We start from the raw sequence: 17,076 nt of genomic DNA on the forward strand, positions 1-17,076 counted from the left end.
ACAAAGGAGAGATGACCAGCAGACAGACACCTCTTTATTTCGGTCTCTTTTTCTGTAGGTGTTGATCATCTGTTTCTTGCCGCAACAGCTGATCAAGCGGAACCGACCGAGCAGAGCCGAACCGAGGAACAATACCGAACAACGAGGGAAGGCGAGATACGCATATAGACGGACGCAGAGGGATATTTGGTGGATTATTAGTAAGACGCGTTAAAAGGCGCAGCAGGGATGGCGGCTTTATCCAGCTGGGAGCTGTGTGTAAAGTACGCACTCTTCATCTTCAATTTCATATTCTGGGTAAGTGTAAAGCAAATAAAATGATTAGAAGCACATGTTCTAAGTGCAAACTTTAACAAATATATTACACTGCGCTTGTGAAGACTGTGGAGCAGCGCGTCTCTCTATAATATAATAATAATATAATAAAAAATGGACTTCTTTGGCTCATGCAACAACCATGTGGTTTGAAGAACGCGCCAGCGACACAAACAAGTTTTCTCTTTTTGTTTTTAAAATTTGGAGAAGGACCAAAAACAAGAGCTTGAAGCATTCGTGAAATCTGTGCATTTTAATCTGTTCAATTCATACCGAATTGAAGGACAACGTCTTTATGTGTCATTTCTATCAGGTGTTTTAACGTTAAGAATTCTAAAGGATCGTTTTGCGCTCAGGCTCAGACCGCTACAGGAAATGACAGTGACAATTCATCCGTGTCGTACACAGTTCACTGAACACACAATCTGATCACGTCGATAAAAAATGACTGGGGTAACTGGGTGGGAGAACGAGAGCGCGTGACAAGGGAGCGTTGGGAGTACCGCCGTGAAGAAAGGGGGGACGCATTCCTGTCAGAACCAACAGGACGTGCATCAGCCTGAAAGAGAGGAGACGCCCTGATTACCCAGCAGACGTAAACAGCGTTCCACAGCAACTAGTTTTAAGCTATAAACTGAAGCTGTTGTCATAATGGAAAGCTCCCGAGTTTCGGTCTGTACAACAGGCCTTTATGGGTTGTTGACGTTTGGGGCTGTTTTGTTTTGCGGCCACTAGAGGTCGCCCTTCAGACATTCACATCAGCCTCTGTGACAATAAGACACTTGTGGAGGTCTCTCCTGCCCCTGCCTTAACCAAGAGGCATCTTAATAGAGATATACGCCCCTGGTCTAATTTGCATCGGTCTTCAGATGGTTACTTCGTGTACCCTGCTCTGATAACATTTGAAGCAGCTGCTGTTTTGTCTCGTATTGTATGGGGCCCTCAAGGCCAAACGCCATTGAACTGGAGGAATTTGCAGAGGTGAAAGAAGAGAAGGGAGGGAGGAACCACAGCGAGAGCTTTCATAGCTCCAAAAACAAAGCTGGTATTGTGTGATAAACTACTGGCTACTGAGAACAAAGGACATCTCGAGTTACCTCAGCTGAACACTGAATCCACACTGGGGTTTGAAGACCACTCCTCTTCGTGGCTGTCGTCCAGGACAAGGCAAATGGAGGCGGTCATTTTCAGTCACGTGTGGATCGTTTGTTTTCTCAGGAACATGATAAAATTACTATGCCTTTTGGCAGCAAAACAAATATTTGAGGTATTCATCATGGATTGAGTCAATGTATTTCCCGTTACGTTTCCAGGTAGAATCACATTCCTTTGGCTCAAAAAAATCACTAATTTCATAATTTATTCATGGAAACTGTTTTAAGAATTGTAAAAAAAAACTATAATTATTATTATAGACTAATTCGTAATAAACTAAAATAAGAACAGAACTTTAGACGAATCTCCATGAACTCCAGCGTAGTGGATCAGTTTCCTTAGAACAACCCCCCGCGGTGACGCCTAGGAACCTGCTTCCTGTGCGGTTCCCCTGCTCCACCCACGATACCCATGCGACCCGTATAACCAGGTGAGACGCGTCGTTTCAGTAAGAGTAAACAAGGCTGTCGGCAGTTTCCCGGAGAAGCGAGACCGACGTCGACGCGTGAACACCTTTTTGCCAGTAGACGTCAAAGCGAGAGCCATGGGGGGACAGCAGTGCCTGAAGTATCTGGTGTTCGCCTTCAACTTTCTCTTCTGGGTATGTAAACGGCTTCTTTGCGTAAACTGCGCGTTTTATTCTATTTAAGTCAAAGGTCATTTGCGCATTCGGACACTGCGCGTTTATTCCGCGCGCGCGCCTGCCACTTGTTGCGCAGAAGCAGCCTCTGTTTGCGCTCGCGCCACATTCCTCGAGGCTAGTTTGGGGGTTTCGTTCTTGCACAAAACCACGGACTGCCGATTATCTTATAATTACAATTATACTTTTAATAATAAGAATCTGTTTACGGTTTCTAAAACGAGCGTCAGTCGGGACCGACGGACGGAGAGACGGGTCGTTTGACTTTGAGGCGGCAAGTTAACCGGGAGGAATCGCTGTCTACTGAGGGAATAGGCGCAATATTTCTATTTCTAAAACCTGGCTTGAATCCGGCTTTTCAGAAGTCAGCGTCTCTACTCACCATAGAACTAAAGAAGAGATAAGCACAGTTTCATTCACGTCTGCAGAGAAGTCAAGCAATTTACTCAGCAGGAAACAAGATCAAATTTCTGAACTAAGTCTGGTCTGACTTCACACAGGCTAAACTCTGGGGTGGTGCTTATACACCTTATACAATTCAGTGAAGCCGTCCACAGGCTCATGTGATGTCTCTCATTATGGCCTTTGGCACCACAGGAGGGGTTTCCTTCTCGTCCCTGATCATTTATTCATCAGCCAAACCCTCCACCTCACCAGCTGAACAATCACACCCGTGCGTCTCCAGACCCGGTTCCGTAGGGTTTGGACCTCCAGGTGTGCGTAGACAGACGAGTCAGCGAACCCGGAGAAAAGCTCATTGTTAGAGTCGGTGTGTTACAGGAGTTGTTGAATTATTTTGACTGGAATGCCAGAAATCAGACAGACTGCGTAGAAGCTGTGTGAGTTGAGCTCAGCTTTAAAATAGTAGTAATTACAGCTTGTGAGTGAGAAAACTGGGGAGTGGTTGAAGCGAATGATGTGGTAAATGTTTCACCATAGAGGCTTGAGGTCAAAACGCGACTGCTATGACTAAGCCTTCACTATATCATAGTCATAGTAACAGTGGTCACCACACTGTTGTTTATGGCGGAGGCTGATGAATACACGTTCCGTTACTCTTCACCCACCCCGACCTCACCCACAGTGTGTGGATGCAACCCTGCATCATGACTAAACACTGACTCTCACTCCTTCTTCAGAGGATTAAACATTCTGTGACCAGAATGACATGTCTTTTAAATGCAGATGTTGTTTGTTGGACAGAAAAAAACAAGAAGGCAAACCAAAGGGAATTGGTCCTAATTTTAGGCTCATATCGTCAGTCTCTATTTAAAAGGCCACATTCTTTTTCTTTTAGTGCGATCTGTGGGAGGAAGGAAGCTTTTCTGGTCTAAACCTCCTCCTGTAGTCTCTGGAATCTAGTGGAGAGCTTCTGCCAGACGGTTCTGGGCTTTAAATTTCAAAGATATTTTTGCACATCAGAATGCCACCAGACAGCATTTTGCACATTACTGGAATTTAAAACTAACCCGGACACTTTTCTATTCATATTATACATATATTGTAAACATTTCTCTTGACATTGGTAAAATGTAACTTGCGCGGTTCAAGTTGTGATGAGAAGCTGCCTGTTCCTCCACTATGTGTAGTTGGAACAAGGCATGATCACAATGCTGGACAGAAGGCTGGCACATTGCTTAGCTGTGGTTGAACTTGAGGGACTTAAACCTTTTATGGGCATGTGGTCTGAACTCAGCCATTTGTTTTTACACTGCAAATTCCCATGGCATGCAGACTGGCTTCCCGCTTTCAGACGCGTATACGTCTAATGAAGCACACGTGAACTCGCTCGTGCTTTTGTGGAAGGTCAGTTTAAAAGCTGCTCAATGAGACTGCAGTCAAACGGTTAGAGCAAGTGGGTTATAATGACGATGTTGTTTCTGCTGCTGGGAGGAAATGTTTTCCTGGATCAGTGGGACTTGCATAATAACAGGACATTTACACAGGAAATACTGTGTGTGTGTGTGTGTGTGTGTGTGTGTGTAGTTGGCAGGCACTGGCGTCCTGGCTGTTGGGCTCTGGCTACGCTTTGACTCCAGGACATCAGGCCTCTTGGATGGACAAGAATCCGCCACCGTCTTCGTCACAGGTGAGCGCTGTAGACGCTGGATTCGTGCAGATGGGGCAACGGTGGGTGTGAACTTGCTTTTGACTTGCATGAACATGAAGATGCTAGAACTAATGGAACTAATGACGCTGCTGCTGCTGGCTAAGGTAAAACACGCTGTCATGGCAGTGCCAGGGCGAATTTGCCTTCTTTTGCATGATTTCAGCTCTGTACAGCGACAGCTCGAACCAGTGAATGCGCTGCCGTGCTGATGTGACAGCTCTGTGTTGTTGTAGGTGTGTACATCTTGATCGCAGCAGGGGCTCTGATGATGGTTGTGGGATTCCTGGGGTGCTGTGGAGCCATTAAAGAGTCTCCGTGCATGCTAGGCCTGGTAAAGACTGTTTATTTTCCCCATGTACGGTGACTGAAAATGAAAGTAAAACAGACGAGGGTGAAAAAACTGGACTCAGGACACAGTGGCAGCTTGCTGTCCTTGTCTCTCGTTATCTAAAGGTCACAGTGCTACATGTCACTGCCTCTGTGTCATTCCCAAGTCAGAATGAAGTCATGCTTCTCTCCATTCGAAATAGCCCAAAAATAGCCACACCTGTTGTGTGTGTTAAAGTAAAGCTGCCATAGCTTAGCTCCACTACATAAACACATTTTCCTTTCCCTCCAAATTCCAATGACTTATCACTTATCACAAATTGGGAAATGTCCATGAACTGAACTCCAGTCAGGAGCATGTGGAAAGAAGATTAACATATACCCCTCATTTCACATGTAGCAGCAGCATTAAGTCTTCCAGGTGTATTTAGATTATTCATCTGAATAGGAATACAATAACTTTGTTTGAACTCTCTCACTGAAACTCTTTCTCTCTCTCTCTCTCTTTTTAAGTTCTTTGTTTTCCTCCTCCTCATCTTTGCTGTGGAGGTGGCTGCCGGGATCTGGGGCTTCTCCAACAAAGACAAGGTGCGAGTACCGACATGACTTATGCTGATGTTGACAGTTGATGCCATGTTTGTATTAATTGTCTCTTCGTGTGCAGGTTGTGGAGGACCTGACAGAGTTTTATAAACAAACCTACACAAACTACAAAGACACCAAACAGGAGGCGCTGAAGGAGACGCTGCGCCTCATACACTTTGGGGTGGGAACGCTCAGAATGCAGGAATAAAAGCCAAATAAGAGCAGCTGCAGGTAGCTGGTCTGACCCGTTACCTTCCTGTGTGTCCTCTTCAACAGCTGGCCTGCTGTGGTCCCACGGGAACGGTCATCGACGCCGCCAAAGACACCTGCCCCAAGCAGGAGGGGCTGGCCAGCTTAGTCACCACGGTAACGCAGAAAAGCAGACAATGAATGCGTTTCACAGATCCCACCCAGAGAGAATCGTCAGAAAAACAATGCGTGGTTAGTTAAGTTAAATGTGTGGTGTTCTTCTGCCAGAGCTGTCCAGCCGCCATCAATGAAATGTTCAACAGCAGACTCCACATCATCGGTGGGGTCGGCATCGGCATAGGAATCATCACGGTAGGCCCTAGTTTGGACACAGACTGAATAAACTGTTTGCCTGATGAGGATAATAGAAATGCGAGTGACTAACATCCCTCCCTGCATTCTCATCTCTCTGCAGATCTTTGGAATGATCTTCAGCATGATTCTCTGCTGTGCCATTAAAAGGTCCAGGGACTACGTCTGAACCTCCGGAGAGACACGACACCGCCTTTAACACTCCCTGTAATGTCGTAAACCTGCTGCTTTAGCATTTATGTGCATTAATTAACAACCTTCCTCACTTGATCCACACTGGAGGTTCAGGTTAATTACTAGTGAGAGTATGGATCTAAACCAATACTTATTTTGTTTGTAACTATGAGATGGGTAGAGAAATACGAATATTTTCCAGCATTAAGTAAATATTTATATTACTGATACCTTTGTTCGGATCTGGACTGTTCAGCGGTCTATTATGCGAGGTTTCACATATTTGTGCCTTATTATATGCTGAAGGTTAGAAGCTTTTTTTTATACAACAAAATAACAGAACTACGGAGGTTTAATGCCAAATAAATGAACTAATAAACTCTAAATTGTGGCCACTGTGCTGTTTCTGTGGTGCACATTGTTTCCCTTTGATAACCCAAGCAACAGGAATACGAGTGTCTCACTCACCCTGGATGAGGAAGGGAGGAAGGCCGGCCGTTCTGGTTGTCACGGTGATCAGCGTAACCAGGTCAGTTTCCCCAGCGCCCTTTCGTTCACGTCTGTTATGCTGGACAAGCTGTTGGATGCTGCTCCAACTTTAAACTGATCATTCAGTAAAAAAGTATTTTTACCAAAAGCTACAAATCCTAACTGCACTTGATGAAGATGCTAATTTTACAGATTTAACCACTGCACTGTAATTTTACCAGTTACCTCAGCTGACTCCTGGTTAATCACAATTTGGCACTGACTGAATACATTATCAAAGAAGAAAGGTTCTTTTCTGGGAACCTCAAATGCAATGGAACAGGAAACTGTGAAAACTGAGACCAGCTACTGGCAGATGTTAAAACTGACAGAGGACCAAATGCCAAAATAACTTTTAATTGTAATAAAAAATACAAAAGAATTACATTTAAAATTAGTTTCTCCATGGCTGAGGATGTGTGGGAATCTCAGCTTGTAAAAACGTCTCATTTGTGAAGGAATTTATCAAAACATACAAACTAAATGAACTTTGTATCTTTTGGCTACTCTTACTCAAATAAACATCTGGGGCTTCAGACATGTAGAGTCACCAGCAGCTGCAATCCAACTATGACTTCACCGCTACAAGTCCAAAATGTGATCTAAAGCACTTGCATACCAGTTTGAGAAGTCGTAACTTGTGTGTTGCTGTGGCAACCTGGCTAGCTTAGCATCGAGCTGAAAATCCCTCCAACGGAAAGTCATCTTAATTATTCCCTGGTTGTGGTGCTGCTGAATGAGTGAATGAGTGTGTGTGTGTGTGTGTGTTATTCGTCCCAGGTAAAGTCATGAGGCTGAAATTCATCCCTCAGTTGTTTAGAGCTCTCCTCCTCTTCCTCTCTGCTCTGCTTACACTCCTTCCAGTCAGCTCGGGTTGGGATGTTAAGCAGTGCCTCACTTGCCAGAACCTCCCTATGTGGTCCATAAGCACATGCATATTATATCTGAATCACTTAGTGAAGATGTAAACAAGAACCCATTTTAATGTTTAAATACCTGCCAAACTGCAGAGGGAAATGTTTCTGGATGCGGTAGAAGAGTTTCTCCCCGGAGTCCAACTCAACGTAGAAGTATGGTGTACCAGGAGGAGCAATCTGAACACACACACACGCGCACGCACGCACGCACGCACGCACATACTATGAGGAGGAGCCTTTAAACTCCAACAGGGAAAATAAAGCTCCTACAGAGTTCTCAGTGTGATCCAGGGGATGGTCGCTCTATATTTACACAGACCTGTTTGAGATCGGTGTGCTCAGGAATCTCCATCAACTCCATGTGTTGTTCCTGAGCCTGGACCATGAACGCCTCTTTTATGTCCTCGGTGGTGCAGCGGTCCAGCGGCACCGGGACAACCTGAACAACAACAAGACCACAAACGCTTAGACATGAATGTGCCAAAGGGGAAAGTACTTAATAGTATCCACCCTGTAATTTATGACATAGTACTATCTACTACTTATGAGGCTGCTTGTTGAAAAGCTCCTTGTATATTATTGAGGCTTTGAGATGATTTAGATCTTCTAAGCTTCAAAAGCAACTTAAAATGGAAACAAAGCTAGATAGAACACACAGACCCACACACACTGCCAGCACTGCTTTTCATAACAGCCTTGACTACAGTTTCTACAAAGCTGAAGTTACCAATACACTTCCTACTAAGCCTTTAGTCCACTAACTTCTGTAAAGCCACCTGCTTCCGTTTTCTCTTCATGCTATAAGGCAGATTTGAGCTGGTCCAATCACTGTAGGGTTTTGTGTTCCCACCTGTAGCTGTAGGTGCTGACTTCTGAAGTTCCTCTCAAACAGCACACAACGCTCGCCTCTGCTTTTGTAGAAGGCCTTGAGGGCCAGTTTGTATTTGTCCATCTCCTCCACCACTTCTGAGCTCAGATCCACCACGGACTGGTAGTGACCAATAGGCAGGATCAGCACGTGGTGAGGCGTCAGTCCCCCTTTGGCCATAGCCAGGTAACACTGCCAACATTCACAAGTAGGTGTTGGCAAGTATGCAGAAGCATGACAATTAATTTAGAGTGAAGTTTGAATGTAACAAAGGTAAGCTTCAGCTGGTTTTATTGTTACTTATTGGTATTTAATAAATTTATACTGATAATCATTTGGGGTATAAACTCACGTGAGTTCCTATGCTGATAACAAGGTGTTTCTCCACCTGAGGACTGGCAAGACAGAACCAACAGGGACCAGAAGGCTGAGCTGCACATGAGAGGAATGCCTATTAGAACTCATTAGTTGGTTCTCATGTACCATGAAGAAATCAACACACTTACACAATCACTGAGGTTTATCACTCATGATGTACCGCTCGTAAGTAAACATGATTCAAAGACATAACATATCAGCCTGTTAGAAATAAAATATGTCCTTTGAGAGCAAGGCGTGAGGCTTTGTTTCAGAATGCTGCTCTAGTTTGTCCCAGTGTAAACACAAGGTCTTATTTCCTGGATGGGCAAACTCACGGTGCCTGCGGGGCTGTTTGGATCCCTGGGGATTTCCTTCACCGTCGGGATGTCTCCTCCTGCCGCGGCCTCGAGAAGCCGCACCCTGCTTCTTGCCCAGGTCGAAGAAGAATTGATTGGCCGGCTCCTAGATGGATGGCGAAGAAGACAGTGCGGCTGAGTTTCTAAAATACAGCTGCGTTACATACAGAACACTGCAGATAGTGAGGCTAAATATCAGAATCCGGATAGTTAAATATCCGAGCCCTGCCTCTACCCTAATCTCTCCCACGCCCTGTGTACCTCTTCCTCCAGTGTGCTGAAGCTGGTCTTTTGTATGTCAGTCTTGTCTTTCACAGGGCGCCTGTAGGGGTTTTCTGTCACATCCTGTGGCTGCTTCACCAGCTCTGATGGGCCCATGACCTTCATGGGGATTATGTTGAAGGCGTACAAATACTACAGACAAGAAAAGCAGTGATGTAAAGTCAGGAACCAAGATACGTTTGTAATAATAATAGGTTAATTTACTGTTATTGTTCTTTTCCTTATTTCCTTTTGCCGCTGTACCATTAACATACACACACCTTCTTCTTGGCCGGGTTGTTGACGCTCGACAGGGCAATAAATCGACTCACATGTTGCGCATTTTCCTGAAGAATGTTATGATTTCTAAAAACAGAAATAGAAACATGGTGCAGATGATTTTCTGGAATGCAAACCACTGGAATATCAGCGGCGTTACGGTTGTAAACACACTGTAAAGTTCAAGAAGCAACTGTTGCTGAGTTGTTAATTCCAAATTGTTTAAGATGTTAATTAAACGTCTAACATTAATACTTTAAGTCCTGGCTGTAACTGGTACCTGTATGGAAGACGTTCATAGTGAGCGCCCTCTAGTGCAGCAAAGTGGTATCGCGGTTTCAGTTTGTCTGCGAGGCTGGCGATGGAGCTGCTTCCGCAAGACTGTGTGTTCACTTCCTGCAGTAGAGACAGTGGTATTCCAAACTTTAAAACAACAAAAGTCATTATGCTTTCTTCCTATGTTAATATTCTAGTGAATATTTCGTAGAGATAAATAATGTTGATGCAACTCAATGTATTATATCTTTAATACCGGGTTGCTGGCGTAGTGCCACACTCCTCTAGGCCACTGTGACGTCAGAAGAATGTCAACGCCCCTGAACTTAGAGCTGCTAGTTAGTGAAGCCACAAGTGCCGAAAGGTCTTTGGAGGTGAAGCAGTGAGCTGGGGAAGGTTCCTGCAGGGCCTCCCTTCCACTAACGTAGGCGATCTGTAGCCCTGACACACCTGTGAACACGCCTCTCCGACCTAGAACACACAGATCAAAAAGAACCTAATACCAGACACTTGTGTGTACACAGCTATGGCTCCTCAATAAGTTAAAAATTTGATTGGTAAAAAGCTGCAGAAGTCTCACCCAGATATGTGATATTTTCAGCCAGTTCACAACCATCAGCGCTAGAGAAATTCTTTATTGTCTCCTGGCTCGCTGCTCCAAGGATGTAAGTGTGGATGGGAGCTGATAAAGAACCAGAAAAAGACGCAACACATTAAAATTATGCAGCTTTTGAATATGACTTTCTTTCCTCTGTGTTCCAGCCTGAATAAGTCCCGTTTGTACCTTTCTTGGCTCCTGTTTTGTACTGCTGCCATTCTGCTTCAGCTTCTGTTGTTGTTCCAAAAAACTCTCCAACGCACAACAGAAGCTGCAGGAAGAAAGCCCCACAAATCATTTCATTAAGATTTTTTGATCTCCCGTTTTACCTGATAATAGTTATTTTTTCATATTGCAGCAAAAATAGTGATATCATATAATTAAACCACGCCTTCAAATCTCACATCAAACTGCCCGGTCTTCTTCTGGATGGCCTGGACTCGACTGAACAGCGCGTTAAGCTTTCCTTCAACATCCCCACACGCCAGGCTGCAGACAGATACACAAGTCATAAAACACAGGAGACGTATATTCAGAGGGTGCAGTTCTGGAGCGGATGGCGTCAGCCACATATCCACAATGAGCTTCGTTAATGGCAACGTTACGTTTCTAGTCGTGGTTAGAAGAAAAAACAGCACCGATTCAACACAAAACGCTATTTAGTAAAACATTTATGGATTCAAACTTACACCCTTAGTGGCTGTTCTCCCATATTTCGGCCGTACTACAGCTGTACGTTTTGAAATAAATAACGTTGGACTTTGCAGTGCGTCACTATAATTGGTTCGTCTGAAATAATAGCGGAACTACTGTGGCCTTGTTAAGTCATTGTTTACCTACAAAAGTTTTTTATAGAATCTATTAAAAAGTTTACATAGTTCTTTTATCAGATTTTTCAAATAAATGTTGTATTATAGATATATAGAACACCATAATAAAGAATCTTTGTGGTCACTCGGATAGATTTTAAAGCGGACAGTGCGGTTGCCAGGTTTGATTTTTACGTGCATTTGATTTATTTTGGACTAAGAATATGGCAAAATATATTATTACAAGTAAGGTACGTTAAACATTATAAGTGTAAAGGCATAATAAACAGCTTAAATGAAAAACCGTGACTTTCTGTTTTAACATGGGGATACAATTACCATTTTACGGAATATCGTCTCATCTGGCAACCGTCGTCCGGCCCTCGGACGGAGTCTTCATCCTGGCACTTACCTTCATCCTGGTAACTCACAAGTCCCCGGACTAAAAACAGGAAGTAAGTACCCAAATCAAAAGTAATATTCACTTTCTGTTTAGTAGTGGGAGCGGGGAGAACGTAACGTGCGCGAAACCATCATCAAAACAGTAACAAAGCGTCAAAACGGCGTCCAAACGGCACAGACGCCACAAGCTTCGTGTTGTCCTCTTAACATGGCGTCGGAGATGTTTTCGTCTCATTTGGCTGGCCGCTGTGTGGATGCTAAAGGTTCGGACGGCACCATGCTCGGTGTTATCCTACTATCATTCAACAGAACCACAGTTCTGCTGACGTTTACAGAGACGTTGACGTCTTTGTGCTGCACTGTAACCACGCATTTATCTCCGCTCAGAACACAGTTTTGATCCGAAAGCTTCTGCCAAACTTCATTTGAAAATAGGCTAATTTTGAACCATCTCATGCACTGTCCCATCATGCACACGCTTTTCCTTCTGACTTTAATTAGAACACTATGATCCGGCCTGGATAGTGGCCTACATACGGCCCAATAGGCACAACACATTTAGACAGACTATGGTCAGACTCAGGCGCTTTGCCGTTTCTCTACACCAGTCAGTGGATGGCGTTAAGGTTCCTGGTGATGATTCTGGACTGTTTTAAAGCTAAAGATAACTCGTGTTTTCGACTACGAACTTCGTGTTGATTGTGATTCTGAATAAAGCTCAGAATTCCAGTTCAACGCTGGAAGCCCCCCCCCCTGAAATGCAGCATTCTGAGATTAAGTTATTCTAGTCTATATAACCTAGATTCAGGTTATATAGACTGGTGTTACCATAAATGCTGAAACACTGTGGCCGTGAATCATGAATGATTTGTACTTACTAGGTGCAGGATGAGCTCGGCAGCGGAGGATGAGGAGGCTGCAGCACTCGAAACAATCAAGTCTGTCACACTCACTCAGGACAGCGATGGGAGCATCATACTGCACTGCCCTCCCAGTGGTGGGTCTCACTTAGTCGTATTATGTTGTTCCTTCTTTTTCTGGATCTATTACTTGAACACAAAACTAGAATAGATTGTGTTGAGAAGCACTACTTGAACCTGTTGACTAAGAGCTGTTCACATTTCACCATTGTGATAAAGCCCTCACAAACACCTTTGGTGAGTCAAAGTGATTAAAAGATCAGTCTGTGTGAGCTAACGCACCAATGTCTTGTTTAGATGAGGACTCTCAGCCCCTGCAGAAGAAACTGCGTCTGTCAACAGAAGAACAGGAAGACTCAGACACACATCAGTTCTCCGTGGTCACTTTACCAAGTGAGACATGCACATGTTCATATTCGTATCAATGACAGTTTATAACTGGTAAATTAGCACAACACATTCTGAAATACTGATGTGGCAACAATTTCCATTTTGTCTCCTCAGTGTCAGAGAGTGATGAGGGCTTCGAGGTGACGATGACGGCCACGGCAGACGGGGATCTCTCTGAGGAGGGCGTCGCTCAGATTCAAGTACAGTACTTTTTCATTACTGATGATACAAGATCACACCAGTTTGTGAATTAGTGGCAGCTGTCAGGTCAGAGCAGGTTAAGCAACTACAGTCAGATAATTGGTGGATTTAACAAATACCTTTGTATGTTTTTGTGCAGATTCTGCAGGAAGACGACAACTCTCTGTCGCCCAGTCAGAAGACAGAGGTTTCACCTGTTAGCCAGGCCTGGTTCACTACAAAAGAAGACAAAGACACACTAGCTAATAAAGGTATACGCAAGCTTGTATATTTTTTCCTGCAAGGAATCGAAGAAAACATTTCCTCTTGATTTTTTATGTTCATGATAATTACTAAGCACTGTTTACACAAATACAAAGGCAGTGCACTTAACCATCAATATAAAGCTTCAAAGTAAAAATTAATTAATCATAATTTGACTAAATTAAGAATACAAATATATAAAAATGTGAAACTACTGTAAAAGAAAGCCAGATAAAGTTTGATTGTTCCTCCTATAACCTCTTCAGGTCATAAGTGGAAGCAGGGCATGTGGTCTAAAGAGGAGATTGATATTCTGATGAGCAACATCGATCGATATGTGAAGGTACATGACCGTCCATCGCTGGGTTTTTTTTTCCTGCTACGTCAATGCGTCCCTTTTAGTTTTAAACACATGTTTCAGGGCAGAGGCATCGAAGACCCAGCGGAGATTATTTTCGAGATGTCCAAAGAGGAGAGGAAGGATTTCTACCGGTCTGTGGCATTGGGACTAAACAGGCCACTGTTCGCAGTCTACAGACGGGTTCTGCGAATGTACGACAACCGCAACCACGTTGGAAAGTGAGTGGATGGAGGGAAAAAACACACAGACTATATTGTGCTTTCAGTTTGAACTGTAATCTGTTTTTCTTCCCTAAGGTATACACCTGACGAGATAGAGAAACTCAAAACGTAAGTAAAGAATAAAACTGTTTTAAGATTTAAATAATATTACCCTATGTCGTCTCTCTTGCTTGCTTTTGCTTAAAGCAAATTTGTGTACTATGAAACTAGACTATGTAAATGAACTTTGATCTTTAGGTTGAGAGAGAAGCATGGGAACGACTGGGCAACAATTGGAGCAGCTCTGGGTCGCAGTGCCTCCTCTGTCAAAGACCGCTGCCGACTGATGAAGGACACATGCAACACAGGTGCAGAGTTGAACCAATGACACTGGACAAGAGTCTGGTTTTATCTGCGGTTTTAAGATATTAAAAACAGGCTGTTCATTAATAGTATTGTTTCCTATCGAGATATTTCACTTTTTGTTGTTCCTCTAGATCAGGTTTATATTACTAGACAAGTCTAACCATAAATTCTGATCTTCATGTAAATGTCCATCCTTCCAAAGGTAAATGGAGTGAGGAGGAGGAGCGGCGTCTTGCTGAGGTCGTTTACGAGATGGCTGGCGTGTCGCCGGGATCGGCAGTCACCGGAGGCGTCTCGTGGGCGACGGTGGCCGATCAGGTCCGCACGCGTTCAGAGAAGCAGTGTCGGTCGAAATGGCTGAATTACCTGAACTGGAAGCACAGCGGAGGCACAGAGTGGACGAAGGAGGACGACCTGAACCTGATACGCAGGTACGCGGTTGTGCGAATGTGTAAATAAACGCACATTCTACATAAAATTAAAGTGAAGCATGTTTCAGGATATCAGAGCTGGAAGTGGAGGATGAGAACGAAATCAGGTGGGAGGATCTTGCGGGCGGGTGGAGCAGCGTTAGATCGCCTCAGTGGCTGAGATCTAAGTGGTGGAGCATTAAGAGACAAGTGGCCAATCACAAGGAGATCCCCTTCAGCGGTACACACACACACACACACACACACACACACACACACACACACACACACACACACACACACACACACACACATACACCCCTTCACAGGTTCCTGCGGTGTCATGGGGCTTTGGGGTTTTACCGCAAGTGTCCATCACTGAAGAAAAATTATTTATGGTACATGTTCAACAAAGAAAACTTGGATACAAGTGTGTCTATGTCTGTATCCCCAGTTCTCCTAAAAGGCCTACAGGAGCTGATGTCCTCACAGACAGCATCTGGACCAGGCAGTCCGTCGTCCTCCTCTGTTCAGATTCGACTGACCCGACTGGAGGAAAGCGGTGGCAGTCCTGCTCCCAGCTCAGTCGCGTCGCTGCAGATTCCTGTTCAGATCCCTCTGCAGATCACACACCTGGGTGAGAGTCACTGTAGCATCCCTGTGTGCTCCCCAATATGTTCATAAAGTCTGCACAGACCATTGTCCTATATATCGCCGGTTCTTGAAGCTGGTCACTTTTCTCACTAAGCTTCAGATTCATCAGTAGCCACCAGCGACAGCGAAACCATCACTCTGAACACAGGAGCCCTCCAGACCTTTGAGATTCTACCTGTAAGACTCTTTTGCCAATAATAATATACAGCAGAGCTTTTTGAAAGTAATTTTCAATATAACTTTTACCGCATTATTGAAACTGTAGCTTTGCCTTCAGTATTTCCATTGTTCTTTATTGTCCCCGCTCAGTCCTTCCACCTGCAGCCCACCGGCACCCCTGGGACCTACTACCTCCAAACGATGCCCAATCAGGGGCTTCCGCTCAGTTTAACCAATAACAGCACAGTTACCCTGACGACCGCCTCCTCTCCCTCATCACATGAACACATCATCCTGCACAGCCTGTCGGTGAGTTTCAAGTTTGCTTAATGTTAGTGAATCTAAGAGCATAGGGAGGTTGTCGTGTCAGCGAATCCTCGCCGTGGTCGATATGTCAAAGTGTCCTTGGGCAAGACACTGGCCCCCAAGTTGCCCCTGGTGTTTAGAGCAAGCGCCGGTGCATGCCAGCTGTTGGCACCAGTGTGAGAGTGAATGGGTGAATAAGAAGTAGTGTAAAGTGCTTTGGATCCCAGAAGGGTGTTTAATATATAAGTTCAGACCACTTACCAATCTATCAAAAATAGTGTCTCACGGAACTCTAAGTTCTGACAAGTGGTGCTGTGTCTCTGTGGGTTTGATGTTAATTCTATTTCAATAAAACCAAACATTTTGAGCCTTCCTGTACTTAAGTAACTCTGATGTCATCCCTCCTCAGACCGACAGCCTCTGCTCCAGCGATGGAGTTATCATTCAAACAGTCACCTCTGATCCCGCCTCTTCAGACCCTCTCAGCCAGTCACAGCTGGTGGTGGAAACAGAGGGGCAGAGTCAGGAAGACCGCCTGGAGGCCACAAGTCTCCTGGAAAGTTCAGAGAGCGTTGTTGTGGAAACTCCGGAGTCGTTGACAGATGACTTCACTGATAAGGTACAAACATAGGTCAACATACAAATACTGTTACTGGACAAAACCACAGCAGGGTCAAATAACACTGCCTATTCCTCTGCGACAGGAGCTGAGTGCTTCCTCAGTCGAGGGTCCAGTGGTGCATTCTGGGATAACGTCGGATAGCACCGTGTTGATTGTGTCTCCTCCCAACATCAGTAGCACATTAACAGGTAGCACACAATCCTGAGGAAAGTAGGTGACGACAAGGCTGAAAGACACTGACAATGTTGTCCGTTCCCAGATCCAATCTTGGAAAACCAGGAAGGGCCCGACTGAGCTGGAAGCTGATCAAGGCGGGGGGAGTAAAGGATGAACTGCAGGTGGAGTCCCCTTCAAGATGTATTGTAGCTGCTAGACAGCGCCTCAGTGAATTAAAGACTCAGACTGCTTTCGTTTAAAACCAGGACGCAAAACCTTTAAGCAAACTTTTGTCATAAATGAAATTGATCTTCTGCATCTGAATCCCTGGATTAAATGTGAATGCTGGACCTCAATAAACACCATCAGTCTTCAGTGCCAAAGAGACTCTAGGCTGTGATGGAAGTTTGGACACTTCAGTAAGCCAAAATGTGAAGTGACCTTTAACCCTTAATGTGTTCATATAATTATGTAAATATGAAGAGAATATTCTCTGGTGAATGGATCATTAAATAAAACCTCAGGAGACACTTTTTTTGCATTTTAAGCATTTTTCATGATTATTCA

At 44.4% G+C, this 17,076-nt stretch overlaps 3 protein-coding genes across 5 annotated transcripts; 2 read left to right on the forward strand and 1 right to left on the reverse strand.

Annotated features, from left to right (window-relative positions):
- Positions 1 to 82: 82 nt before the first annotated feature.
- LOC114863294 (CD9 antigen-like) lies at positions 83 to 6,258 on the forward strand. Its single transcript, XM_029164260.3, has 8 exons — positions 83 to 297; positions 4,097 to 4,199; positions 4,454 to 4,551; positions 5,061 to 5,135; positions 5,212 to 5,313; positions 5,409 to 5,498; positions 5,610 to 5,693; positions 5,797 to 6,258. Exons 1-8 carry the CDS (start codon positions 229 to 231, stop codon positions 5,860 to 5,862), a joined length of 687 nt encoding a protein of 228 aa, XP_029020093.1. The 5' UTR covers positions 83 to 228; the 3' UTR covers positions 5,863 to 6,258.
- Positions 6,259 to 6,736: 478 nt separating this feature from the next.
- On the reverse strand, positions 6,737 to 11,123 carry cwf19l1 (CWF19 like cell cycle control factor 1). The gene is made up of 14 exons (XM_029164252.3): positions 11,000 to 11,123; positions 10,715 to 10,799; positions 10,497 to 10,581; positions 10,293 to 10,394; positions 9,969 to 10,183; positions 9,717 to 9,832; positions 9,439 to 9,523; positions 9,158 to 9,310; positions 8,876 to 9,002; positions 8,533 to 8,612; positions 8,163 to 8,372; positions 7,632 to 7,751; positions 7,392 to 7,489; positions 6,737 to 7,307 (listed from the first exon to the last, which is right to left on the reverse strand). Exons 1-14 carry the CDS (start codon positions 11,020 to 11,022, stop codon positions 7,163 to 7,165), a joined length of 1,644 nt encoding a protein of 547 aa, XP_029020085.1. The 5' UTR covers positions 11,023 to 11,123; the 3' UTR covers positions 6,737 to 7,162.
- Positions 11,124 to 11,456: 333 nt separating this feature from the next.
- dmtf1 (cyclin D binding myb-like transcription factor 1) lies at positions 11,457 to 17,039 on the forward strand. 3 transcript variants are annotated; one of them, XM_029164248.3, is made up of 17 exons: positions 11,457 to 11,574; positions 12,403 to 12,518; positions 12,739 to 12,834; positions 12,946 to 13,031; positions 13,172 to 13,283; positions 13,542 to 13,618; positions 13,697 to 13,854; positions 13,933 to 13,965; positions 14,095 to 14,204; positions 14,405 to 14,633; positions 14,702 to 14,853; positions 15,067 to 15,249; positions 15,361 to 15,443; positions 15,576 to 15,734; positions 16,141 to 16,350; positions 16,436 to 16,541; positions 16,613 to 17,039. In XM_029164248.3, exons 2-17 carry the CDS (start codon positions 12,410 to 12,412, stop codon positions 16,645 to 16,647), a joined length of 1,938 nt encoding a protein of 645 aa, XP_029020081.1. In that variant the 5' UTR covers positions 11,457 to 11,574; positions 12,403 to 12,409; the 3' UTR covers positions 16,648 to 17,039. The 3 variants fall into 3 exon arrangements, with proteins under 3 accessions (XP_029020081.1, XP_055368062.1, XP_029020082.1); XM_055512087.1 differs by having other exon boundaries at positions 15,367 to 15,443; XM_029164249.3 differs by lacking the exon at positions 11,457 to 11,574 and adding an exon at positions 11,615 to 11,784.
- The last annotated feature ends 37 nt before the right edge of the window (positions 17,040 to 17,076 follow it).

This window comes from Betta splendens, chromosome 9, assembly GCF_900634795.4.
Source record: "Betta splendens chromosome 9, fBetSpl5.4, whole genome shotgun sequence".
NCBI classification, from domain to species: Eukaryota; Metazoa; Chordata; class Actinopteri; order Anabantiformes; family Osphronemidae; genus Betta; species Betta splendens.

Coding starts and splice junctions, on each gene's coding strand:
- cwf19l1 (XM_029164252.3), bottom strand. CDS start 11,022: ATGGGAGAACAGCCACTAAGGGT. Junction 7,752..8,162: donor GTCAGCACCTACAGCTACAG/GTGGGAACACAA, acceptor GTTGTTGTTCAG/GTTGTCCCGGTGCCGCTGGA. Junction 7,308..7,391: donor TTCCCTCTGCAGTTTGGCAG/GTATTTAAACAT, acceptor TGGACCACATAG/GGAGGTTCTGGCAAGTGAGG.
- LOC114863294 (XM_029164260.3), top strand. CDS start 229: ATGGCGGCTTTATCCAGCTGGGAGCTGTGTGTAAAGTACGCACTCTTC. Junction 4,552..5,060: donor CTCCGTGCATGCTAGGCCTG/GTAAAGACTGTT, acceptor TCTCTTTTTAAG/TTCTTTGTTTTCCTCCTCCT. Junction 5,499..5,609: donor TGGCCAGCTTAGTCACCACG/GTAACGCAGAAA, acceptor TTCTTCTGCCAG/AGCTGTCCAGCCGCCATCAA.
- dmtf1 (XM_029164248.3), top strand. CDS start 12,410: ATGAGCTCGGCAGCGGAGGATGAGGAGGCTGCAGCACTCGAAACAATC. Junction 14,205..14,404: donor GAAGGACACATGCAACACAG/GTGCAGAGTTGA, acceptor ATCCTTCCAAAG/GTAAATGGAGTGAGGAGGAG. Junction 15,250..15,360: donor TCTGCAGATCACACACCTGG/GTGAGAGTCACT, acceptor TTTCTCACTAAG/CTTCAGATTCATCAGTAGCC.